Source organism: Leucopleurus acutus (genome assembly GCF_964270905.1).
Source record: "Leucopleurus acutus genome assembly, chromosome: 7".
Classification (NCBI taxonomy): domain Eukaryota; kingdom Metazoa; phylum Chordata; class Mammalia; order Artiodactyla; family Delphinidae; genus Leucopleurus; species Leucopleurus acutus.
This window is the reverse complement of record NC_139150.1, coordinates 46,751,948-46,779,332: the sequence shown is the minus strand read 5'-3', so window position 1 is coordinate 46,779,332 and position 27,385 is coordinate 46,751,948. Positions and strand designations below refer to the sequence as shown.

At 38.4% G+C, this 27,385-nt stretch overlaps 1 protein-coding gene across 2 annotated transcripts in view; it reads left to right on the top strand.

Annotated features, from left to right (window-relative positions):
• The window catches only part of TMC1 (transmembrane channel like 1), a 142,158-nt gene that overhangs the window by 85,501 nt on the left and 29,272 nt on the right, over positions 1-27,385 (top strand). For both annotated transcript variants that reach the window (XM_082842148.1, XM_082842149.1), the window contains 5 exons: positions 12,722-12,864; positions 17,290-17,434; positions 18,053-18,247; positions 20,472-20,651; positions 20,777-20,938. In XM_082842148.1, coding sequence (XP_082698274.1) covers positions 12,722-12,864; positions 17,290-17,434; positions 18,053-18,247; positions 20,472-20,651; positions 20,777-20,938 — 825 coding nt within the window. The remainder of the gene's footprint in view (positions 1-12,721; positions 12,865-17,289; positions 17,435-18,052; positions 18,248-20,471; positions 20,652-20,776; positions 20,939-27,385) is intronic.

The following is a 27,385-nucleotide window of genomic DNA, read 5'->3' as shown; positions in this document are numbered from 1 at the left end:
AGTCTGGTTAATAAGAAAAAGAACTAATAATATTATTGGCATCTTCTGTTGTTTTAGTCATATCAGAGAAAGGAAGAACTAAAAATATGAACAAAAGGCCTTTTGGCTTTTAAACATATTTTTGAAGTTTCTACACTTATAAATTTGTCAAGTAACTGAAATAAAAAGTTTTGCAAACAGTGTCCCTTTGAGATTTTAAAGGTATTAATAACTTGAGGAAGACAAAGAGGAAGGTGGCACTAAGAGAGCTGCTAAGGGGTGTACCAGAAGGTCTAGGAGGTGAATACAGGAGGAAACTAGGGGAAAGGTTTGGGCAGTGAGTGTGCTCACCAAAATTTTATTATTGCCCTCGACAGCTCTCATGTCCAGTTTGGTGAAATACTATTTACAATGGATAGAAGAAGATGGAAACAGGAGTATCCTATGATACTCACTTTCCTTTGTAACTCTAGCCAGCCTAGAAATTATTCTAAGACAATGAGAGATTATTAAAAGGTCAAGAAAGAGTCATTAAAGTGATATTATTCACTTATTTCTTTTTTAATTTTTCTGTGTACTGTGATCACTCGATTATTTGACATATCACAAAATAAGAGTTTTAAGAGAGTGCCCTTAGATCTTCTATCCCATGTCCCACATTATAAAGTTAGGGAAACTTTGAGTCTCAGAATCAATTTTTAGGGTCTTATGGCTAATAAAAGCCTACTAATCTAGTGTTCTTTCTATGTCTTCTATCACATCAGTAATTTTTCTGTCATAATTTCCAACATCCTTCTCACTGACAGTTTCTGGAACACAGGCTGACTCCATTTAATGCTGTATCTCACAAGAGGAGAAGGGGTTGAAGCAGTTGGATCCCATTTCCACCTTTCATAATAAACATGCAATTCCTAAATTAGCTTCTCAAATAGAAAGTTTCAATATTTACCCTTTTGCCTGAATTCTTTACTTGCTTCTTAGAACAATTACCTCATAGAGATGCCCACTCTGTATTATAAGATGATCTAAATGGACAGCCCAGTATTTTATCTATCATAGCACCATGGAGGAAGCCATTGTCCAGATGTCCTTGAGATCCCTGGAAACTCAGAATTCTGTACTTCCAAAGAGCCCAGAGATGCCAGGAAAAAAGGACATGTTTCAGGCCCAGGGTAGAGATGACTGGTGCCTAAATGATCTAATTGGAACATGAGCTGTTTTTTTGCATCTAAGAAGATTGCTGTACCAGCTTAGCTAAGCAATGCCATATAGATGCAGGTGAAGAGAAGCAGAATCAATTTATAGGACACTGTAAAATAGATGCAAGCATGACCTCTTGTGGTAGAAGAGCCTATAGGTTGGGAAGGATCAGAAAACCTTTGGGCTGTAGGTGACAAGGTTGTGCAGGGGGAGCTGCTTCTCTGTTGAGTTCATATTAGAACCTTGGAACTTCTCTCTGGACCCCCTCCCCTGGAAGTATCCCCTTGGAGCTCAGTGCTCTGTCACCTATAAGCATGTATCATAATTCATCCAAATTCCCTTTAATTAATAGCAGACAAGTACCATGTGATATATGCAAGGTCAGCCAGTCTTATGGCCTCTCAAGGTCACCATTTACAAAGCACCATATTTTTTATTTATTTATTTTTAATTGAATACCTAGGGATGGGTCTTACTGAACAGAAAGAAAGTACGTTTTATTAAAATAGTAAGAAATAGGGAGATTGTCTAATGTGCATGTTATGAATCAAATTGGCAGAAGTAGTATTATTTGAAGCAGTAGAATTAGAATGAGTTTAAGCCAGTAAGAAGAGCATGTCTTTCAGATGAATGGATAAAGCAGATGTGGCACATATATACAATGGAATATTACTCAGCCATAAAAAGAAACAAAATTGAGTTATTTGTAGTGAGGTAGATGGACCTAGAGTCTGTCATAAAGAGTGAAGTAAGTCAGAAAGAGAAAAACAAATACCGTATGCTAACGCATGTATATGGAATCTAAGAAAAAGAAAAAATGCTACTGATGAACCTAGTGGTGAGGCAGTAATAAAGATGTAGACATAGAGAATGGACTTGAGGACGTGGGGTGGGGAGAGGGAAGCTGGGGCAAAGTGAGAGTAGCATCGACATATATACATTACCAAATGTAAAATAGTTAGCTAGTGGGAAGCAGCTGCATAGCACAGGGAGAACAGCTTGGTGCTTTGCAATAACCTAGAGAGGTGGGTTAGGGAGGGTAGGAGGGAGGCTCAAGAGGGAGGGGATATGGGGATATGTGTACACATATGACTGATTCACTTTGTTGTACAACAGAAACTAACACAGCATTGCGAAGCAATTATACTCCAATAAAGATGTATTAAAAAAAAAGAAGAAGAGGATGTCTTTGTTGGCAAGCTATTTGGAGACATGAGAATGATGTAGGAATGATAAAGAGGAAGAGACTGTAGAGCTTTGGTATTCTCGTAAGGGAGAGAGGGAGGAACTGAGGTGGAATTTGGAATGAGCTTGAGCTGATATCAGACAGTGAGATCATATGGGTAAAGATTTGAGTTGTGAATAAAGGGAAATGCATTTAGCTTTCCAGCTTGAGAGCATTTTGTACATTGCATATTGAGATAAATGGTGAGTCAACTTTGCCTCCCCTTTTCCCCTGGTCATCATAGATATGGGAGGTGGGGGGAGCCCTAGAAAGGGCAGGAGAGGAGAGTTAACACCCATTCTGTGTTAAGCAGGCACATACATTAAATTTTATCTTCATGACAACCCTTTAAGAGGAAGATCAGTAATCTTTTCAGAGTTGAGGAGATTGGAACTCAGAGAGGTTAGTTTCCCAAAGACAGCACAGATAATGAAAGGAGGCATTGAAATTCAAACTAAAAGGTGGCTGACTCCAATGAAACATTGTTTGTTGTACTCTAACATATCACCCCAAGCCTATTCCTTCTGCCCACTTTTGCCACATCCATTCTTGAGGTCTGTCCTCAGAGGAGACTGTCACAGTCTAAAGGTTGACAAACAGCCGTTCAGTTCCTTATTTTATTGGCATCAATGGTTCTTTTAAGTAGTGATATTCCAAAGCGAGAGCATCCTCTCTCAGGTAGTCTCAGTTCTCTAAGTTCTTTCATCTCTTATTGTACCGGCCATATTTAGAAGAGATATTTTTGTGATTCACATATGGAATGATACATCTTTTCTTTAGGAATATTTCAATAGTTCAAATATGTCCTTGTTTTCAGGGAGCTCCCCTTTTTAAAACTGAGGTAAAATTGACTTACAACATTATATTCGTTTCAGTTGTACAACGTAATGATTTGATATTTGTATATATTGCAAAATGGTCATCACAATAAGTCTAGTTAGCATCTGTTATTGTAGTGAGTGGCCTCATGAGTCTTATGGGTGAAAATGGGAAGATAATGAAAATATCCAAGTTTCTGGCTGGGGTAACTGGGTAGGTTGGTGGATCATTCCCTGAAATAGGAGGAACAAACAGGTTTGGAAGAACTTCTATTTTTTAATGTTTATTTATTTTCTTATTAGTCACACTTTTTTTTTTAACATCTTTATTGGAGTATAATTGCTTTACAATGGTGTGTTAGTTTCTGCTTTATAACAAAGTGAATCAGTTATACATATACATATGTTCCCATATCTCTTCCCTCTTGCGTCTCCCTCCCTCCCACCCTCCCTATCCCACCCCTCTAGGTGGTCACAAAGCACCGAGCTGATCTCCCTGTGCTATGCGGCTGCTTCCCACTAGCTATCTACCTTACGTTTGGTAGTGTATATATGTCCATGCCACTCTCTCACTTTGTCACAGCTTACCCTTCCCCCTCCCCATATCCTCAAGTCCATTCTCTAGTAGGTCTGTGTCGTTATTCCCATCTTACCCCTAGGTGCTTCATGACATTTTTCTTCTTTTTCTTAGTTTCCATATATATGTGTTAGCATATGGTATTTGTCTTTCTCTTTCCGACTTGCTTCACTCTGTATGACAGACTCTAGGTCCATCCACCTCACTACAAATAACTCAGTTTCGTTTCTTTTTATGGCTGAGTAATATTCCATTGTATAGATGTGCCACATCTTCTTTATCCATTCATCTGATGATGGACACTTAGGTTGCTTCCATCTCCCGGCTATTGTAAATAGAGCTGCAATGAACATTTTGGTACATGACCCTTTTGGAACTATGGTTTTCTCAGGGTATATGCCCAGTAATGGGATTGCTGGGTCATATGGTAGTTCTATTTTGTAGTTTTTTAAGGAACCTCCATACTGTTCTCCATAGTGGCTGTATCAATTCACATTCCCACCAGCAGTGCAAGTGTTCCCTTTGCTCCACACCCTCTCCAGCATTTATTGTTTCTAGATTTTTTGATGATGGCCATTCTGACCGGTGTGAGATGATATCTCATTGTAGTTTTGATTTGCATTTCTCTAATGATTAATGAAGTTGAGCATTCTTTCATGTGTTTGTTGGCAACCTGTATATCTTCTTTGGAGAAATGTCTATGTAGGTCTTCTGCCCATTTTTGGATTGGGTTGTTTGTTTTTTTGTTATTGAGCTGCATGAGCTGCTTGTAAATTTTGGAGATTAATCCTTTGTCAGTTGCTTCATTTGAAATATTTTCTCCCATTCTGAGGGTTGTCTTTTGGTCTTGTTTATGGTTTCCTTTGCTGTGCAAAAGCTTTGAAGTTTCATTAGGTTCCATTTGTTTATTTTTGTTTTTATTTCCATTTCTCTAGGAGGTGGGTCAAAAAGGATCTTGCTGTGATTTATGTCATACAGTGTTCTGCCTATGTTTTCCTTTAAGAGTTTGATAGTTTCTGGCCTTACATTTAGGTCTTTAATCCATTTTGAGCTTATTTTTGTGTATGGTGTTAGAGAGTGTTCTAATCTCATACTTTTACATGTACCTGTCCAGTTTTCCCAGCACCACTTATTGAAGAGGCTGTCTTTTCTCCACTGTATATTCTTGCCTCCTTTATCAAAAATAAGGTGACCATATGTGCATGGGTTTATCTATGGGCTTTCTATCCTGTTCCATTGATCTATATTTCTGTTTTTGTGCCAGTACCATACTGTCTTGATTACTGTAGCTTTGTAGTACAGTCTGAGGTCAGGGAGCCTGATTCCTCCAGCTCCATTTTTTGTTCTCAAGATTGCTTTGGCTATTTGGGGTCTTTTGTGTTTCCATACAAATTGTGAAATTTTTTGTTCTAGTTCTGTGAAAAACGCCATTGGTAGTTTGATAGGGATTGCATTGAATCTGTACATTGCTTTGGGTAGTAAAGTCATTTTCACAATGTTGATTCTTCCAATCCAAGAACATGGTATATCTCTCCATCTATTTGTATCATCTTTAATTTCTTTCATCAGTGTCTTATAGTTTTCTGCATACAGGTCTTTTGTCTCCTTAGGTACGTTTATTCCTAGATATTTTATTCTTTTTGTTGCAATGGTAAATGGGAGTGTTTTCTTGATTTCACTTTCAGATTTTTCATCATTAGTGTATAGGAATGCCAGAAATTTCTGTGCATTAATTTTGTATCCTGCTACTTTACCAAATTCTTGATTAGCTCTAGTAGTTTGCTGGTAGCATCTTTAGGATTCTCTATGTATAGTATCATGTCATCTGCAAACAGTGACAGCTTTACTTCTTCTTTTCCGTTTTGGATTCCTTTTATTTCCTTTTCTTCTCTGATTGCTGTGGCTAAAACTTCCAAAACTATGTTGAATAACAGTGGTGAGGGCTTCCCTGGTGGCACAGTGGTTGAGAGTCTGCCTGCCGAAGCAGGGGCCACGGGTTCGTGTCCTGGTCTGGGAAGATCCCACATGCCACGGAGCGGCTGGGACCGTGAGCCATAGCTGCTGAGCCTGCGCATTTGGAGCCTGTGCTCTGCACTGGGAGAGGCCACAACACTGAGAGGCCCATGTACTGAAAAAAAAAAAAAGTGGTGAGAGTGGGCAACCTTGTCTTGTTCCTGATCTTAGTGGAAATGGTTTCAGTTTTTCACCATTGAGGACGATGTTGGCTGTGGGTTTGTCATATATGGCCTTTATTATGTTGAGGAACGTTCCCTCTATGCCTACTTTCTGCAGGGTTTTTATCATACATGGGTGTTGAATTTTGTCAAAAGCTTTCTCTGCATCTATTGAGATGATCATATGGTTTTTCTCTGTCAGTTTGTTAATATGGTGTATCACGTTGATTGATTTGCGTATATTGAAGAATCCTTGCATTCCTGGAATAAACCCCACTTGATCATGGTGTACGATCCTTTTAGTGTGCTGTTGGATTCTGTTTGCTAGTATTTTGTTGAGAATTTTTGCATCTATGTTCATCAGTGATATTGGCCTATAGTTTTCTTTCTTTGTGACATCTTTGTCTTGTTTTGGTATCAGGGTGATGGTGGCCTCGTAGAATGAGTTTGGGAGTGTTCCTCCCTCTGCTATATTTTGGAAGAGTTTGAGAAGGATTGGTGTTAGCTCTTCTCTAAATGTTTGATAGAATTCGCCTGTGAAGCCATCTGGTCCCGGGCTTTTGTTTGTTGGAAGATTTTTAATCACAGTTTCAATTTCATTACTTGTGATTGGTCTGTTCATATTTTCTGTTTCTTCCTGGTTCAGTCTTGGAAGGTTATACTTTTCTAAGAATTTGTCCATTTCTTCCAGGTTGTCCATTTTATTGGCATAGAGTTGCTTATAGTCGTCTGTTAGGATGCTTTGTATATCTGCGGTACCTGTTGTAACTTCTTTTTCATTTCTAATTTCATTGATTTGAGTCCTCTTCCTCTTTTTCTTGATGAGTCTGGCTAATGATTTTCAATTTTGTTTATCTTCTCAAAGAACCAGCTTTTAGTTTTATTGATCTTTGCTATTGTTTTCTTTGTTTCTATTTCATTTATTTCTGCTCTGATCTTTATGATTTCTTTCCTTCTGCTAACTTTGGGTTTTGTTTGTTCTTTTTTCTCTAGTTCCTTTACCTGTAAGGTTAGATTGTTTACTTGAGATTTTTCTTTTTTCTTGAGGTAGGCTTGTATAGCTATAAACTTCCCTCTTAGAACTGCTTTTGCTGCATCCCATAGGTTTTGGATTGTCATGTTTTCATTGTCCTTTGTCTCTAGGTTTTTTTTGATTTCCTCTGTGATCTCTTGGTTATTTAGTAACATCTCGTTTAGCCTCCATGTTTTTGTGTATTTTACAGTTTTTTTTTCCTGTAAGTGATATCTAGTCTCATAGCGCTATGGTCAGAAAAGATGCTTGATATGATTTCAATTTTCTTAAATTTACTGAGGCTTGATTTGTGACCCAAGATATGATCTATCCTGGAGAATGTTCCATGCGCATATGAGAAGAAAGTGTAATCTGCTGTTTTTGGATGGAATGTCCTATAAATATCAATTAAATCTATCTCGTCTATTGTGTCATTTAAAGCTTGTGTTTCCTTATTAATTTTCCTTTTGGATGATCTGTCCATTGGTGTAAGTGAGGTGTTAAAGTCCCCCACTATTATTGTGTTACTGTCGATTTCCTCTTTTAGAGCTGTTAGCAGTTACCTTATGTATTGAGGTGCTCCTATGTTGGGTGCATATATATTTATAATTGTTATATCTTCTTCTTGGATTGATCCCTTGATCATTATGTAGTGTCCTTCCTTGTCTCTTGTAACATTCTTTATTTTAAAGTCTATTTTATCTGATATGAGTATTGCTACTCCAGCTTTCTTTGAATTTCCATTTGCATGGAATATCTTTTTCCATCCCCTCACTTTCAGTCTGTATGTGTCCCTAGGTCTGAAGTGGGTCTCTTGTACACAGCATATATATGGGTCTTGTTTTTGTATCCATTCAGCAAGCCTGTGTCTTTTGGTTGGAGCATTTAATCCATCGACGTTTAAGGTAATTATTGATATGTATGTTCTTATTACCATTTTCTTAATTGTTTTGGGTTTGTTTTTGTAGGTCCTTTTCTTCTCTTGTGTTTCCCACTTAGAGAAGTTCCTTTAACATTTGTTGTAGAGCTGGTTTGGTGGTGCTGAATTCTCTTAGCTTTTGCCTGTCTGTTAAGCATTTGATTTCTCCATCAAATCTGAATGAGATCCTTCCTGGGTAGAGTAATCTTGGTTGTAGTTTCTTCTGTTTCATCACTTTAAGTATATCATGCCACTCCCTTCTGGCTTGTAGAGTTCCTGCTGAGAAATCTACTGTTAACCTTATGGGAGTTCCCATGTATGTTGTCATTTTTCCCTTGGTGCTTTCAATAATTTTTCTTTGTCTTTAATTTTTGCCAGTTTGATTGTTATGTGTCTCGGTATGTTTCTTCTTGGGTTTAGAGTCCTGTATGGGACTCTCTGCACTTCCTGGACTTGGGTGGCTATTTCCTTTCCCATGTTAGGGAAGTTTTTGACTATAATCTCTTCAGATATTTTCTCTGGTCCTTTCTGTCTCTCTTCTCCTTCTGGGACCCCTATAATGCAAATGTTGTTGTGTTTAATGTTGTCCCAGAGGTCTCTTAAGCTGTCTTCATTTCTTTTCTTTCTTTTTTCTTTATTCTGTTCCACAGCAGTGAATTCCACCATTCTGTCTTCCAGGTCACTTATCCATTCTTCCGCCTCAGTTATTCTGGTATTGATTCCTTCTAGTGTATTTTTCATTTCAGTTATTGTATTGCTCATCTCTGTTTGTTTGTTCTTTAATTCTTCCACGTCTTTGCTAAACATTTCTTGCATCTTCTTGATCTTTGCCTCCATTGTTTTTCTGAGGTCCTGGATCATCTTCAGTATCATTATTCTGAATTGTTTTTCTGGAAGATTGCCTATCTCCATTTCATTTAGTTGTTTTTCTGGAGTTTTGTCTTGTTCCTTCGTCTGGTCCATAGCCCTCTGCCTTTTCATCTTGTCTGTCTTTCTGTGAATGTGGTTTTTGTTCCACAGGCTGCAGGATTGTAGTTCTTCTTGCTTCTCTGGGAGAATTTTTAAAATGTACTGAGTTCAAAGTTCTTGTGGAACATCCAAGTGGAATGAGATGTGTAATGGGTATTGGGCATATGATCTAGAATTCCCACCATTAGTGTCAGTTATGGATCATGGCACAAAAGGCAAACAGAAATTTTCTTTACAGAAGCCAGCATGGTTAAAAAGGCAGTGTGGCATAATGCAAAGAACTCAGTCATGGGATTTAGACAGACTTGGATTTGAATCCTACCACATACTACCTGTGTGATATTAGACAACCACTCTGAGCCTTTTATGCATGGATGGGCACCAAAAAAAACTGTCTACTTCACAGCTTTTTGAAGGCCAGAGTTCACTGCCTAGGGTCCCATAGACAGGTAGAAGTTCATTCCCTCTACTGAAAATGAGAGGATCTATGAAGGCTCAGCCCAGCTTCATTGTAATCTGCATGCTTCCTAGCTTAGAACCGTATAACATCAGTTTTATAACTCTAGATCTGAGTTGGAGCAAAAGGAAAAGAAACTCGGAGGCGAGCAAAGCATTAGATGGAACTTGGCAAGTCTGGTTGGAGAGAAGGAGGGTGGCCGGGGGCTGGATCTCAGCATGTACCACATAAGTGCCAGGCTGGCTGCTATTCTTATAAAGTTGGTCGAGGTTTGTTTTGGGTGTTGTTAGCCATTTCACTCCTTGCTTCTCTCCCATGTCCCGAGCGTATCAGAATTTAAATGATGTCATTCCCTCTCTTTCATCCACACTTGAAGCTTTCTTTAACACTAAGGTATAAATGACTGATAACAGTTCAGAGAAAAGTAGAAATATATTCCTACTAGTGTGGTACTACTTCCCTTTCACATACCCTCAGCAGTCACAGTTCACAAGTTATAGCTTCCTCAGCAGTCACAGTTCACAAGTTATAGCTTCCTCTCCTACTAGTTCTGACTTCACGATTTTTTTTCAAAATAATGGTCTGACAGTTACTACAAACTAAAAAGGCTTACTAAGAATGATGAAACTCATTTACCATCATGGGGATAGAATGTTGTCTTTCACAGTGAGTATTTATTTGTAGTGAGAAACACCAAAGGGGTGGAACTCTAATATAATTTCAGGTGACACATACTTATAAAGGGGACATTTGCATGCAGAACTTTTTCTAGGGGCCTCTGTAATCCAGTCTCCCACTCCATCTGTGTATAGTATTTGGCAAATAAGTTCTCGATAAAAGTTAGTTAGATAAATAAATACATGAGTTGATTCCTAGCGACTGCATCATCAAAGCATTCTCATAGATGTGTGTCGATTTCTGTGGACTAGACCAGCTGCAGCATTCAAACAGAAATTAGAGTCTTGGTAGACAGTGTGCAAGCATGGAACCTAGAGTTGGACAGGAATTTTCTGTGCTCATTTGAAACTTGGCTCTGACTGTGGTTTCTCTGTCACAGATTTTGGGATGGGAGAGTGCTCCCACAGGGAAAGCCATGTGCGCTGACATGGAAACCGAATGGAACCTTGGCTAGGCTAGGAGTCGTTGCTATTTTAGTCACTTCCAGATGTCTGCTATTGGAGTTTTAAGGGAAAGGGAAAGATGTGTGGCGTGTGGTGGGCCACAGGGTGGAAGGGGAGGCAGAGACCTCTTTTAAGCCTTTCATTGTGTTTAAAACCACCCCTCAATATGCTACTGAGATGGATTGGATAAGGCTTTTAAAAATTGTGCACTTCAACAGTACCTCCTCTTTTGTTTACATGCTTCACTGCATATGTAGAAATAGACCAACTGAAGAAACCTTTGCGAAGTAATCAGGATTCCAAAAAAAGGGCTCTTACCCGCATTGGTTGTGATCTAATATTTATTGAGTGCAGCCATTGAACATAGGCTGAATGACACATACACCAGGTGAGTTAGCTGCCCCAGAAGCTACTGTGCTAACCTAACAAGCTCACCAGATGTTTGTTACATATCTACTTTCTCCTTTCATGTTATTTTGGAGGTGGCTTTTAATCCCAATATTGTCATTATGAATTAGAAAAAGAAGTCAGGTTGTAATGTTTATGTATGTGAAGATGAGGCCCTTTGAAATCTTTTCAAAAGGCGTGTCTAGATCCTTTCCAGGAGGTCCTGGCACCCACTCTGAACCAATCCAGGGGTCCAGGGACTTCTTGTTTCTTTGTTTTGCTGGGTAGATATGGCATTAGTATGATGCAAGTCCTGGTAGGCAAAAAAAGCATAGGAGAAGCAGTATAGCACAGTGGTTAAGCATATGGATTTGAATTAGACAGACCCTGTTCAGGTTCAGACTCTGTCACGTACTAGCTATGTGAACATGGACAAGTTACTTAACTTCTTTAAAGCTCAGTTTCTTCATCTGTAAAATAGGTGTAGAGCTATTGAGTCTTTTTCAGGTGGGGAAGTGATGGTAAATAACACCCCCTACCTTGTCGACCCAGGTTGTGAGCTAACCAGAAATAAGACAAAGGGTTAGACAGATGGAGGTCAGCTTGGCATCTTTATTATTGTTAACGCTGATATTAAAGAATATGGCATCTTTTTATGGGCAAGCAGGCTTCAGAGGCAGACCTTCCTACCCAGCAGTCCTAGACCAGGACAGGATGCCCCTCACAGGGGCAGAGCACAGCATGGGATCTCAAAGGAGGAGGAAGAGTGATGCCCCACATCATCCCCATTCCTCACCCATGCTCTACTGTCAGATGAGTCTCTCCTCCTTGGGGTTAGTATGAGGCAGTGGAGAGGGGCTGGGAGTTTTACAGTTACGGTTTTTCTCTACATGGCAAGTAACAAATATAGAGGAAAACGATTGCCCCTAACGACAGCCGCTTCAAGAGGGTTCTTGTGAGGATTCTGTAAGAAGTAAGGTGTTCAGCACATGCTACCGGCTCAAAAAAATTTATTGATTGATATTACTGCAATTATCTTCTCACTTCACAAAGCATAGTCGTTTTAAGTCATTGTCAGAGAGATGAAATCAGAGAGAAACTGGGGAAGTGGATATATAGTAATACAGAAACAGTGCTGCCAAGCTAAGAGTGAAGGACACAGTGAATGAGAGAAGGAGAGGAAGATGAAGACTATTATAAGGGAAGCAACATCAAAATATGCCATGTTCTGTGTATAGAGAGCAGTTACTCAGGTGGCCTTGGAAGATGGTGATTCCAACCCTGGCAGATAATTTTTGGGAAACAGCATGTAATTTCATGAATAAACATGCTTGTTAGGGGATAATAGTCTTGATGAATGGAAGGTTGTGCATATTGGTTCCAATGTCATCTCACCTGCTCCTTGTTTTTGCTAAGTGTGAGCTGAGATGTGGCCTCTGTGGCTTATGAAGAACCAATCTAACTGTGGCTCAGGTGACTGGAAGTGGAAACCTGCCATGACACTTTGAGGAAGCACATTTCAGATCCTCCCCCCAATATTAAGCAGGCTCTTAAAATTGTAAATTTAATGACACCATGAAGTGTGTTTTGATGTTTCAATCAGTGGGCATTTCACGGTAATGGCTCCACAGCTGAGCAAGCCTATAGTTGGTTAAAAATTTGGCCTATTTAGAAGTCCCTGAATTTCAAGTAAACCAAGAGACTGTCAATCAATGTGGAAGCTGAAACAGTCACTCCATGAAGCAAAACAATAGGGCTTACGTCAGAGCCATCTCCCAAGTTTGAAAATTAATGTCATTTTGTTATTCCTCTTAGAAGTCGATCTTTTTTCTTTGAGCTGCTCTTCACAGCATCTGTTAAGTGACTTTGTTGTTGGATTTTAGGGATTGGCTCAATATTCCGTCCTCTTTTATGGCTATTACGACAATAAACGAACAATTGGATGGATGAATTTCAGACTGCCGCTATCCTATTTTCTGGTGGGGATCATGTGCATTGGATACAGCTTTCTGGTTGTCCTTAAAGAGTAAGTTTCATTGGTCTCTTGGGAAGCAAGCATTGATTTCTGGAATCAAATGGAAAAATTAACTTGAGAATTGGATTTTTTTTTCTGTTTCATGTCTAGAGAATGCAGAGTATTTAAGAGATAAAATATGGTTTTAATACCTACACTAATGTTAGACTATTACATCTCCCAAACAAAAGGGTTGAACACAAGTACAGGACTTTGATCATCTCACTGGGTCACAGTGATGATTGCATGCCTATCCTGTGGTTAAGCATATTTTAAAATTGTGCTTTTTTGTACTTTAAGGTGTGAATCAATGTTTCAAACAAGACAGGGAAACAGCTGCTGACCCCTCTTTTTGCATACAGAGAGGTTTGTGAGTTGCAGAATCAGCTCAATAGACAGAATCTGTTGTTCTCTGTTCATTAAAACAAACAAACAAACAAACCCAGAATAATCACTCATCCAAAAAATTTCAGCTGTGTAAGACAGCAAAAACAAATGGCCCTCAATGAGACCGTCATGATCAACTATATAGTCATGTTTTATTTTTGAAGAGGATTTATTAGAGCATGGAAAAGAATTTCATTGGGGAACTGATGAAACTGCAGCTCATTTTTTCTCCCTGCCTGAAATATATTTTTAAAACCTCACTTGAAGACACTGCAGAAATCTAGCACAGTCATTTAGGGCTATAAATAATATGAATAATCCATCCTTTAGCTAATTTACTGAACCAGTTTAGCAGGTGTTGAAACATCTCAATTAAAGTCTTCACCCTTTTATTTAACTATGCACAAGGTAAATTGGCCTTTTGCTTCATTGCAGGGAAGGACCTCTACCTGAGGGTCCAAGTCCTCTTGAGCAGGAGCTTTCTGGAACAGTCTTTGGCATGCTTTGTGTCCTGTCCCTGCCAAACTTATTGGTTCCTCCGGAGAAAACTATTATGCTTAGTTTTTAAGCCCTTTCAGGACTTGAAAAAGGCCTTAATGGAGATCCCATATCCAAATTCTTTATCTAGTTGTCCAAGTGTAACCAGAGACCCTAAGTATGTAAAGTATCTGTCTACCTGATCAAGTACTACCACGTTCCAAAAACTCTAAGATATTTCTAGTCTTTTGGCCATTTTGATTTGGCAGGACTAAAGTCAAGGGTACAGTTACATTACAGAGGCCTTGTGAGTATCGTTTCCATATTGGTCCTTTAGTCTCCATAGTCACTGAAGAAAGCATGTCTATGGATGTCCAAGTCCTCAGCTTCTTTTAGTGACTGTGCAGAGGCTACATACCCTAGTGGGCTCTTGAGCCGTTCTTCATGGAATCAAATACCAGCTCTAGCCCATTCTAAAAGAACTTTGACAAATTGTTCAACTGCTCTATTTTCCCGTTTCTAATAGAGGTGTAATGACACCTTGATGTTAGGATGGCTATGAGGACAAAATGAGTCAGTACATGCAAACACTTAGAACATAGTTGGCATACGGTGATTGACAAATGTTAACTGTTTTATTAGGATTATAATTCATAGGCTTATTGAAAAACCAAACAAAGCCAACATGGTAGGAATTGAGGTCATATGATAACCCCAGCAGTAGGGTAGTCACATATGGTTATGTAGTTATACATTAATAGATTTGCACATTTATTATAATAATTTTCTGGCAGATGAGTGTAAAGCATCTAGAACAGCATTATGCAAAGAACTGTAAGACAAGGTACATATAATTTAAAATATTCTAGTAACTATATTAAACAAATACATAGGTGGAATATATTTTAATAATATATTTTATTTAACTCAATATATCGAAAGTATTCCTTCAACATATAATCAATCTAAAATTATTATTGAGATATTCTCTGTCTTTTTTGGTACAAAGTCTTTGAAATTTTATGTATGTTTCACACTAGTTGCATTTCAAGTGCTCAGTAACCACATATTGCTAGTGGCAAACTTATTAGCTAGAGCAGCTCTGCAGGAAATGGCAGCTTTTCCTATTAGCTCAAAGATGCCATTTAGGATAGCTGTAGGGCACAAATTCTACATTTTCCCCCTCAAAGTCATCCATGTTATGCCACCCAAACCAGCCTGATTTTGGTCCCTCCCTCTGGCAGGGGACCTTTGGTTGTTCATTACCAGATTGGCAAGTAGTTTAAGTTCACTGGCCTATATGGCAAGACAATTCCAAAGCAATTTATGACTCCTACCCCACTCCTAACCCTGGGGGCAAGGCTTGGTAGAACAACTGATGAGATATAAATGATTGTTCAGAATCCTATATCATCTCTTTCCCCCACCACTGGCCCCAAACAAATACATTCTTGGAATAAACATGAGTGGCTTTATGGGATACATGACTCAAATCAAGGGAAACTAAAACTGAATACTGACATCAACTAGGCAACTGGTGGACTTTGCCCTCTTGCCCATATTCTTTGTTGTCAGCATCCTCATCCATAAAAGGGAAGCAAATATCTATATTTGATTAATTAATAGGGAAATTGGAAGGAAAATTAGATATCCAAGAAAGCACTTTTAGATTTTAAGATAGGGTGACTAACTTTGTTGACCCAGGACTCTCCTGGCTTTAGCATTGAGTCTTGTGCCCTGGAAACCTACTCAGTCCCTGGCAAAGCAAGACTTCCATCATTCCTTGCAAACACATGTTGAGGTAGCTTCTCAAAGATATAGCTGTTCAAAACTATAACCCCCTTGAAAAAGGAGGAATTTTTGTTTAAGTATGTACACTTTTTTTCTCTACAGACAAGGAATGGAGCTGTACATGAAATATTTTATAGCTATCAGGGCCATCTCTTAGTAAAAACGTGTTGTTAGCAGAGGTTGTCTTCAATATCCTTCCTCCCTTTCTTGTCACTCCCTTTTAGTATTTCACTCCCTTTCTTGTCAATTCCCACATGCTAGATGTTCCCTGTTTGCTTGTCCGGCTAAAGCTCCCTTCTCTGGAAGGCTGTCTACAGCTACAGAATCTTGCCTGTGATAGAGCTCCATTCAAGACTTATCTGTCAAGTGGTCAGTTTTACTTGAGGCCCTGCCCTTGGCTCAGTGACAGTGCAAAAAGGGGTGATGGCATCTTAAGCAAAAAAATCGTTTTCTCCCTAGGTTAATCCATTGGAAATGTTTGATTTCAACCCTTTTTGACCTACAAAAAGGCACTTTGTATGGTTCAACATATTTCATGGTGTCCTAGCTTGGGTACCAGAATGAAGTCAGAAAACCTAAGCCCTTGACCCACCCCTGTGGTTTACTTCTGTATAATGGCCAGCAAATCACTTGACAATTTTATCCTTCAGCTTCCCCAAATGTAAAAAGAGAATAATATTAACTACTGTGACCTCTTGTTAAGTTTTTGAGAAGGACAAATATGATAATACCCATCAATACCATTTGCAAAGGGTAAAGTGGTAGATTGATGTAAGGAATAATTATTTTTGGTTATTGTTCAAACACATTAGCCCATCTGAAATATATAAACCTCTGTAAGGAATAGGACTAAACAGTGGGGGAATTTAGATGACCTTAGAGATACCTGCCAAACTACATTGTCAGCTTAATGTCATTGTACTCCTTTCTTTTTTCAGTTCCATATCACTGCAATATTTAAAAAACTAAAACCTTATGGGACCATTTTATAATATATATCATATAATATTTTAATTTTGCACTTTATAGTGGTAGGGGAAAAAAATGAAGTGGAGTAAGTGAAATATAGATCCTTAACCACTGAAGTAAGTAAAGGTACTTTAAACTGTCCAAGCAAAAAAAAATTAAAACATCACTGATTACAATATATGTAACCACTTGCTATTAAGTTGTATAAAAATCTTGATTTTTGGTCAAGAGTTGTCAAGTATGGAAAAATTCCATGCATTCAGTGTAATCACTCTTTGGAAGGAGATTCTAAGGGGAATTGGAATCTGTGAAGGAGTTTCCTGATCTGACCTGGGTTAATCCATCCCTAGGCTTCACAGGGTCTGGAAACCAGCTAAAATTGTGTACAACAGTTTAAGAGTCTATATATATGTTTTTCCTGATGAGGGGACTGGTGGTTTTCACCGGATTTCTAAAGAGATCCTTATCCCACAGAAGTTTCAGAGCCTCGTATATGACCCTAGGAAAACAGTTTAGGAAAACAAATAAAAAATACGTAATTTTATATAACCTGTTTAATTGTTAAAATCATCAATGGTTAGTAGTCTTTTAATCTTGAAGGCCTGGAAAATGAACAGCTTAAAAAATTAAAACAAAAAAATATTTTTTTAATAAACTTTTATTTTCTGGTTATTAGAACAAACTTGTTTGAAAGTATATGTCTTTTAGATATTGCTTCTCCAATTTCCTTATAATTATGATGTTTTGCTATTCCCTAACCTCTCCCTTTCTGCTTGTATTCTGGCTGCTGGATTAAACTTCCTGTTTGTATAGGATGACCAAAAATATTGGTGATGACGGAGGTGGTGACGACAACAGCTTCAACTTCAGCTGGAAGGTGTTCACCAGCTGGGACTACCTGATTGGCAATCCTGAAACGGCAGACAACAAATTCAATTCTATCACAATGAACTTTAAGGTAAAAACACCAACTTCAAGAGCCTTTTCTTGGTATTTCTAAGAGTAAAATTGGAGCCATTCCAAATGGTCTAGGTAGCAAAGTATCTTGACAATTAAAAGAAAGATTAACTCATCATTTCTTCCTACCAGGATCTGGGCAGGGTTCTGATTATGACTGGAAAATGATTGATGACCCATGACAGCATTACTTCTCTCTAAATTTGGTAATAAAACAATGCCATTGGCTTGAAACAGCCAACCATTAGTAATCAGAATCAGATATTTTAAATAATAGAACAATGCTCGCTAATTATTTACAGGAATACATTAGCCCAATATTTTAAATGACTCTAAAGTATTATTTTGTAGTTGTTTTAAAAAACTGTACTAGAAGAGACTTTAGAATGAAGACTATCTTAGTAAATATTAACTCAGCCAGAGTTTGTTTGTAAGAATTCTTCCTTCTCTGTCTTACTTTTTCTCACTTGCTGGCAATATTCACCTGGTTTGTGGAATCCCAGATTCAGTTTACATTTTCATTCCTCACTTTCTGATGTTTGCAGAAATAATTCCTGAGTTCATGATACTTTTTGTAGCTCAGATATTTCTTTTTTCTTTCTGTTTTGCCTGGGTACAGGAAGCTATAATAGAAGAAAGAGCAGCCCAAGCAGAAGAAAACGTCCACTTGATCAGATTCCTGAGGTTTCTTGCTAACTTCTTCGTGTTTCTAACACTTGGCGGGAGTGGATACCTCATCTTTTGGGCTGTGAAGCGATCCCAGGAATTTGCGCAGCAAGATCCTGACACCCTTGGGTGGTGGGAAAAAAATGAAGTTCGTCTCTGCATGCTTTTTATGTGCTTAGAATCTGATATTTGAGATTTTGTGGGTTGTGCTTCAATGTTGGGATATGAAATATGGCCACTCTTTACCTATCTCTGTCATCCTGACCTGAGAGTGAACCAACCTCGGCACACGTGTCCCTATTCCAGCCTTACTTCCAAATCTGTCTACTGTCTGTTTTTCACTTTGTGACATTAGGGAAAGGTAGAGTTGGAAGAGAGATTAGAGCACATATTCCAACCAGTACGTTTTATATTCAGAGATAATGAATCTCAGATTAGGTGATGTGTTCATGGTCTCAGAACCATGGAGAACAATGAGAGTTAAAATTTAGGAATCTTGATTTCAAGCTCAGCACTCTCCATGACGCTATGTTGCTTTCTCTGCAGGTCCTGCATCTATCTTTGAAAGATCCAATTGTCCCCTGAATTCTTTGAAGCAGCAATGATAAAGCCCTGGGTTCTTATGTTTATTTCACTGGAAACATTCAGATTGCCTCCCCCACTTTGGGCAGGACTGGGCCTCTCTCTGTTTTTCACTAGCAGCCTAACTGCTTCACCTCCTCTCCTTACCCTATTATCTCCCCCTCCAAATGCTATTCAAATGGGGAAGGCCAGATCTCTGAAAGGAATTAAATATTATGATTGCAATTTGTCTTCAGGGTATCTGCCCATTTAGCAGGTCCAAGAAAAGAGGTCAGAGGTAGATATTTAGAATCAGGAAATCACTGGTCATGTGTTGTTTCTTGGGTCTGTTCCCTTTCATAAAATGTTCTAGAATACAACATGGCATCATTTTGAACTTGGGCATTTTCAGTGTGTGGAGATTTAGGCGGTGGGAAGTGTAGATTTCCCACACTGAAACTTCTGCAGAGTCTTGTAGACCAAACAGATTATGAAAGTCTTCATAAGCATAGAATTTCCTAGAAGAATCTTGCACAGAAAATGGTATAACCTACTTACAACAAAAGGCTCCAAACAAAAACTTTCTAGGTATTTCAGAAGCAGTAACACTGAAGATGGGAGACCATATATTTAAGAGCCTATGATGGCATAGACATTTCTTGGAAGCCTGTAAAACAGAGAGTCATTAGGTGGAGTTATTTTACTTATTTAAAACAAAGGGGAACCTCAAAGCATTACTAAGTTTGCTTTCAAAATTGTCCTTGCAGTTATGATAGCATTTATAGGCAAAATTATCATGCCACTTTGGTCCATGGTTCGTACTGATCATATTTTTGTATTAATAAACCACAGAAAAGGAGGGATAATTGATTATCATCAAAAGGGTCACTCTTTGTAAGTACATGTTTAATATCCATCTTAGGGGACCCCTGATTCCTAGGGGCCAACAAAGGTAATGATGGGGATTCATGAAAAACTTTACAAATTTGATGAAACAGAATTTAAATTTACCTTATATAAGATTGCATAGCTCTGCCAAGTTTTTACTTTAGGCTGAAATTGTATCATGCTGATTTTATATTATGTCATGCTGACTTTTAGCTCCTGCTGGTCATACTTATACAATGTTCTTAGTCAAAAGGGAAAAACATATTGACAATTATTTTCTCAATATAGTTTGGTAGTTCTAATCATTCAAAACATGGAGTCTACCAGGGGGAAATGGGAAATGTTAAACAGTGACAGTTTGAGCCAGGTATTCAGGTAAAGACATTGCCAGAGTCACCTGGAACCTTTTTTTTTTTTTTTTTTTTTTCTTTTGCCCCTTATAGTTTGCATTCCCACAAACTCAGTATTTAGTCCTGGGCCCATCTCAAGGAATTCATCCGTTCTAACTGATTAAACTAGCCCATGTGCTGATGATTGCCAAATTAGTATTTCCAATTTGGACCTCATTCCTCAAGCAGATCATTTTCCATTTCCTTTGGAAATCTTGTTGTGAAGTGCAGAATCAGTTACCATGTATAACAGTAAATGTTCTCTGCATAGAAAGTAATGTAAATCGCATCCCTCATTATACTAGGAAACACTATTATTACTGGCACATCCACAAGCTCACACACATGTACATCTTGAATATATGAGTTGAATATTGTCTCTGTTGTTTTAATAAGATCAAATTTTAAAAATGCATGAAATAATTTTAGTCTTATAAAATATCAAAGGAATCTAGCTGGAATCTTGCAAATTTGGAGGAAAGCAATAATTTTTAAACACCGTTAACTTGGTTCACCCCTTGTGTCTTCTTGTAGATGAACATGGTCATGTCCCTCCTGGGGATGTTCTGTCCAACATTGTTTGACTTATTTGCTGAATTGGAAGACTACCATCCCCTCATCGCTCTGAAATGGCTCCTGGGACGCATTTTTGCTCTTCTTTTAGGCAACTTGTATGTATTTATTCTTGCCTTGATGGATGAGATTAACAACAAGGTAAATCTTGTGTCTGGATTGTCCTTGCCATCAGCATGTTGTTAGATTCCCAATCTCAAGATTGCCAGAAATGCCTTTGAAATCTCTGTTGTCTTCATTTTTGTTTCCATTCCTCTGCTTTCTAGATTGAAGAGGAGAAGCTAGTAAAGGCCAATATTACCCTATGGGAAGCCAACATGATCAAGGCCTACAATGCATCACTCACTGGAAATACCACTGGGCCACCCTTTTTTGTGCACCCTGCAGATGTACCTCGAGGACCCTGCTGGGAAACAATGGTGGGGCAGGTAATGTCACAAACAGAAGTGCATAACAGTTAATGGATTAAAAAAGAGCAGGGTCACTATTTCTTCCATAAGCGTGGCCTGTTTTTTATTGCTTATTAATGAAAATAGCTGAGACTTATTGACTGTTCACCACATGCTGGCTGTGAATTTCATATATATTATCTTTTATAGTCCTCACATGCATCCATTCAGGTAAGTAGTACCTTTACACCCCTTTTACAACTGCATGTGAAGGAAGGATATTTTAAAATGGTCTGAGGAAATGTTTACTATCTATCTGTGTTATAATAAAACACCCAGATTTAGATACAACCCAAGTAAATATTTAAGTGGAACTCTAGTTAGTGTTACCTTTTTTTTTTTTTTTTTTGCGGTACGCGGGCCTCTCACTGTTGTGGCCTCTCCCGTTGCGGAGCACAGGCTCCGAACACGCAGGCTCAGCGGCCATGGCTCACGGGCCCAGCTACTCTGCCACATGTGGAATCCTCCCAGACTGGGGCACAAACCCTTGTCCCCTGCATCGGCAGGCAGACTCTCAACCAATGCACCACCAGGGAAGCCCCAGTGTTACCTTTTTTCCATAAAAAAAAGAAAAGATTCTTTTGGGAGCATACACTAATACTCATTTCAATAATGTTAATTTTTGTCAAATAATTGCCCCTTAAGCATGAAAGGAAATACTATTTTAGGTTTGTTGTTTTCAGATGACTGTATAAATGACCCCAGTCCAAGACTAGTGGTATTTTAGCAGATAAAAGAAATAATGTTTCATATGGCTTTCTGTTCAATAAAGGGAAACCAAACCAAACAAAAACAAAAAACCTACTTCAGGTCTCTTATTTCTATACAAATCCAATTTATATTTTGAAAAACCTTTAATTTTATCTCATTAGAATTGACATTCCTCATGTGCACTTCCTAAACTGATTTTGGACTTTGGTTCATCCTTGATGGACAGACATTTTAAAATATGTCATAGTGCTTCTGTCTGTCAGACAACAGTTCAGTTTCAGCAGTAATGTGGTCTTTGGGAAATTATTTGAAATAATTTTTTACTGTGTACTTATTTTTTTGTAAGATAAATGGAAAATTGAAAGTTAGCATTAGTCTTATGAAGCTAATTTAAACAAATACAGATATCATTAGATGTCCTCAGCTTCAGATACTCATCTGACTTAAGCCACTCATCTGTGATTTCAATTGTGGGAAAAAAGTAAGGAAAATGTATATAATGCTAGACAGACATCACTGAAGACCAAGTCCAAAATGTATGATATAAGTAAGGATTCTATTTTATTTTTTAGGCTTTTAGGGACCAGATAAACCCTTCCCTTTCCAGTTACATGTTATTAAATACTTGATTTTCAGACATGCACATTTCATACACATTTACAGGAACATACTGTGTATGCAATAATAAATGAAATGAAACCTGCCTGCAGTTGGTAGAGAGATGCTCGTGATACATGATGTGGTAGACAGAATAATAACCCCTCAAAAACGTCCATGTTCTAATCCCTGGAAACTGTGAATATGTTATCTTACATAGTAAAATGGACTTTACCAATGTGATTAAGTTAAAGATCTGGGGATAGGAAAAATATCTTGGATTATGCGGTGAGCCTAACAAAATCACACATGCTTATAAATGGGAGACAAGAGTCAGTCAGAAAAACTGGCTGTGACAGTGGAACCAGAGGTTGGAGAGATGCACTTTAAAGGTGGGGGAAGGGGTCCACAAGCCAAGGAATGCAGGTGGCCTCTGGAAGCTGGAAAAGGCAAGGACACAGATTTCGCCCTGAGGCCTGCACCTTGATTTTAGGCTTCTGAACTCCACAACAGTTTATGTTTATGTTGTTTTAAGCCACTAATTTTGTGGTAATTTCTTACAGCAGCAATAGGAAGTGAATACACAGGAGTATATGGGCTTCCATGTTTTAAAACTCCTTGAAGCAAAATCTGGTCACGGCACTTAACACAAGTCTGTTTTATCACATCTAGGCGGCTCCCTAAATCTTCAGCAAGAGTTGAGAGAAGTGAAAAAATATAAAGTGTAGTTTTCACAAACTCAGAGAGTTTGAGATATTCTCTTATGTACATCCCAGAATGCAGACTGGCATGAGGGCTAAGCAACCTACCCTTTACCAGGCAAACACCTGTTAAACAAGATTAATAGAACTAACTGTAAAGAATAAGGTGGAAGCTGCTCACTTCTGAGGCAGAGGCAGCAATTAATTAGACATGAATGTCATGCAATCTAGAATACTTATTTTCTGATTATGCAGAAGCTTCTGGGATGCTCCCACACACACTGAATTAAAATAAAGAAAAAATTATTTAATTCTTCTTCTTGGGAACCCTTGTACCATGCTGCTTGTCTTGTCCTTTTTTTTAAAATCCTGTCTCTATCTAGTGGTTTTCCTTGCTTCATCATCTTTTCTTACTGCCATTTGTAGTTGGGTTTCCCTTTTCTCTTTCGCCTTCCTTTCTCTAAATGAATATTCAGCGCTTGTGGGAAAGTCTGCAGGAGCGGCAGGAGGGAAGGGCTGTGGTTCTGAAACATTTATTTTACCCACTTTTAAAACAAAGTGATTCCAGAAGAAATAGTAAAAGGCAGCTGCTTTGCACAGAATGTTGGAGATATAACCCCAAAGACTTGTACATTTTTCTGTGAGAACATTCCAGATATTTTCTCTTCTTCTCTATGGGTGCCCTCTGCTCTGTTTTTCCTCAAGGATACTGTGGGACTTAATCTCTTTTTGAATTTGAATATAGGAATTTGGTGGCTCCTTTATCTCTCCAGGGAATCTCACGATGTAGTCACTTAGTCTCATCTCCAGTGACATTTGATAGGTAGGCAGCAGAGCCATTCTTGGGAGACCGCTCTTTGAAGCTATATACTTAGGTCTGCATTTTGGCAAAGGAGAGAAAGCAGACAACAGCTGAAGATAATGACAATAATAGCTCACATTTATCGAATGCTTCTTGTGTGCCAAGCATTACCTCCTTGAATTTTTAAATTACCCTTTGAGATAAGTTATATCATTATCCCCATTTTATAGATGAGGAGACTATGACTTAGAAAGGTAAAATAATTTGCTCGAGACCTTAAAGAAAGTCAATGACAGGAGCCCAAATTTTACCTACAAAGTCTGATTAGAGTTTGTGTCCTTCTCCATAGTGCTGAACCGTCCTCCAGAAACATAATTAGCATCGACACATACTCCCAGACTCCTTCCATGGAATATCTGTCTGTGGCCCTTTGTGATGCCCCGTCTCTATTATTTTCCCTTCACTTGCTAATGAGCCTCTTAGGTTTACTGACCAAATACATGTCAGGAGAGTAAAGTGTGAGGTGTGGAGTGCAGTGCTCTGCAGAAGGCCTGTGTGGAGGCCATGCTCCCATCCTAGCACACTAGGAACTGGAATTGGATGATGATCCCTTGGTGGGCTGGACCACCATTTTTGGAATTTCCTTTCTTATAAAGCAGTGTATCCCTTCTATGGTATATTAATAAATATTTTTACATTTTAATATAATGTTTGAATCCTCTTCTGCTATTTTATGTGAAAGTTAGGACGTTGCTTAGGAAAAATATTGTATTTCAACCATTGGGATGAGGATGCTTAGGAGGTTGTGGAGGACTTCAAAACCACTCTGAAATATTTTCTTTCTGAGGAAGTCTTCCCAACCTGGTGGTGGAAACCTAAAAATATCCCTCACAGCCTACTTCTAATTGATGCTAGTTATTAGAATCTGAACTCAAATTGCCTGGGGAATGAAAAGGAGAATAAGAGTAGGGAAGAGAAAAGTTATATTCAGAGATAACCACAGGAATTTCCTATCACTCAATCGCTCACTCCATATTTATTGAGTGCAGGCTAAGTGTCAGGTATTGTGCTAGATACTGGAGGTGCAATGGGGAACAAAGGTGGACCCGGTCTCTGCCGTTGTGACAATTACAATCTCTTGGGAACAAAGCCATTAATTAAATAATTATACAACATTTGCAAATTTACAATGGCAACAAAGCACTACAAGAATGCAATGCATGCATTCAGAAAAGCTTGCCCCTAGTCATCCAGGTGAGGGACTGCCCTAAGTTAGTGATGCTGTAGTGATGCATATTAGTTGGTGTAAACTGAGTCAAGAGGCGAAGTAAGATTGAGTAGCATGAAGACCACATGTAAAGACCCTATGGCCTAAAGAAGTATGGAGTTTGAGGGTATGAAAGAAAGCCAGTGGGACTGGAGTAGAGAAGACAAAGAAAAATATAGAGAGCTAGACAGGAATCAGATTACACAGACACATGGATTATGCAGAAACCTCACACTCACCTTTTTACTCCAGCTGTTGCTGCAGCAAACGACTGCATGCAGCTGTTACAGGACAGTATCTCAACTGAGTTGTATACAGATTCTCACCTTTACCCTGCTTCTCTGCTGTCACCAAATGGGACGTTAATACCACATGGGGCCATCCCCGACTGATGGGAATGGGAGCTGGTGGATCAATACTTCCCTTCTCTGTCTCTTGGGTGGACAGTTCTGAGACTTATTCTATATGGCTACTCAGCGGGTCCCCGGAAGAATCAAGACCCAGTTGCCCCAGTAGTGACAGCTTTTAACACTCTCTTGGGTAAAGGTTTTCTCTCCTTTCCTGTTTCATTCTTTTCCATCTCCACCCCTGTTCTTTGATAGCATTTCCCAAAATACACTACTGGCTCACCGGCAGTACTTTTTTTTTTTTTTTTTTTTTTTGCGCTACGCAGGACTCTCACTGTTGTGGCCTCTTCCGTTGCGGAGCACAGGCTCCGGACGCGCAGGCTCAGCGGCCATGGCTCACGGGCCCAGCCGCTCCGCGGCATGTGGGATCTTCCTGGACCGGGGCACGAACCCGCGTCCCCTATATCGGCAGGCGGACTCTCAACCACTGCGCCAGCAGGGAAGCCCCAGGCACTACTTTTGATGGGAACTAATGGCAAGATAATTCTTTTACATTTATAGTTTAAAGTTTTCAGTATAATTTTTTTAGCTTTTAATATATTTATATTATAGTTAACTACTGTTTATGGCAGATGTTATACACCTTCTATTTATAATAGTAGGAGTTATTTTTTAAAAATAAAGTATATTAAAGTAAAGTAAGTAAAGTAAAGTTAAAAGAAATATTAGGTAAATAATATTTCAGATAGTACTTGGACATGGCAAGAATCGTGAAGGTGGTACACGGCTACTTGGAGTTTAGGAAGCACTGCTCTGAAGTATGGGACTGGAAATTAACCAGATAACTGCTAGTCAAATGGGCCTTGCCCTGTGATGTGATTCTTTCTCACTAGTTATTTTAGAGGTGAGATTATATAGGTAGCTGGAAATAAAAACCAGAAGACTTCTTTTATTATAGAAGAACACTGTATTTCTGGAAAAATATGTCTTATTAGATATTCCATGTCTTCAATCTTAGGGCACGAATTATTGGGAAGGAGCAGAAAGGAAAGAGCAGAAGAAAACGATCATAATGAAAATTTATAATTATATGTCTACTCTTATATTTATTGCCTATTGTTATAAGTTCCATGAGGAAATAGTGAGCTTCCCCTCTAACCCACAACATACACATTTTGCATGTAACTTCAAGTCCACACCACTGAGGTAAAAAGTTTCTAATTTTCCAGACCTTTTCTATACATATACATGTTATGCATATACTTATATACATGTATGTATATATGCGTAGGATTTTTTGTTAATAAGTGGGTTCATGCTACATATCCTATTTTGTAAATTTTTAACAATCCATTTCTTATCAGAACATAGCATTTGAGCACTTTTTAAACAAGTTTATTGAGATATAGTTCACATACCATACGTCTCACCCATTTAAAGTACACAATTCAGTGGGTTTTGGAATATGTTCACATTGTTGTGCAACCATAATCACAACAGCACTTTGTTTAAGAGCTCACAATGTTCTGTTGTGTGGACACCCGTTTTTATTTAATTAATTTCCTCTTGAGTATATTTGAATTGCTTCCAATTTTGATCTGGGAGAAACAATGCTTTCATAATTATATGTATAGATTTGGACATTTGTGCTAATACCGCCATAGGATACATTTCTAGAAGTGGATTTTCCTAATAAAATCCACACACTTTAAAATGTGATGGATCTTCACAAACGTCCCCCCACACACAAATGTTGCACCCGTCTAACTTTCCCTTCTAACTGTCAGTTTACAACAGTGCCTATTTCACCACACTCTCATCATTATGGAAAAGCATGGATTTTAAAATATTTATCACTGTGTGGAGCAACGAGTTATTGTTTTAATTGTATTTTTATAATGTGGGATTTAGGTATTTTTGAATATTTTAATTAACTGTGTATTTTCTTCTTATTTGTGCCATTTGCCATTTTTTTCTTATTGAATTGCCCATCGATTGTTG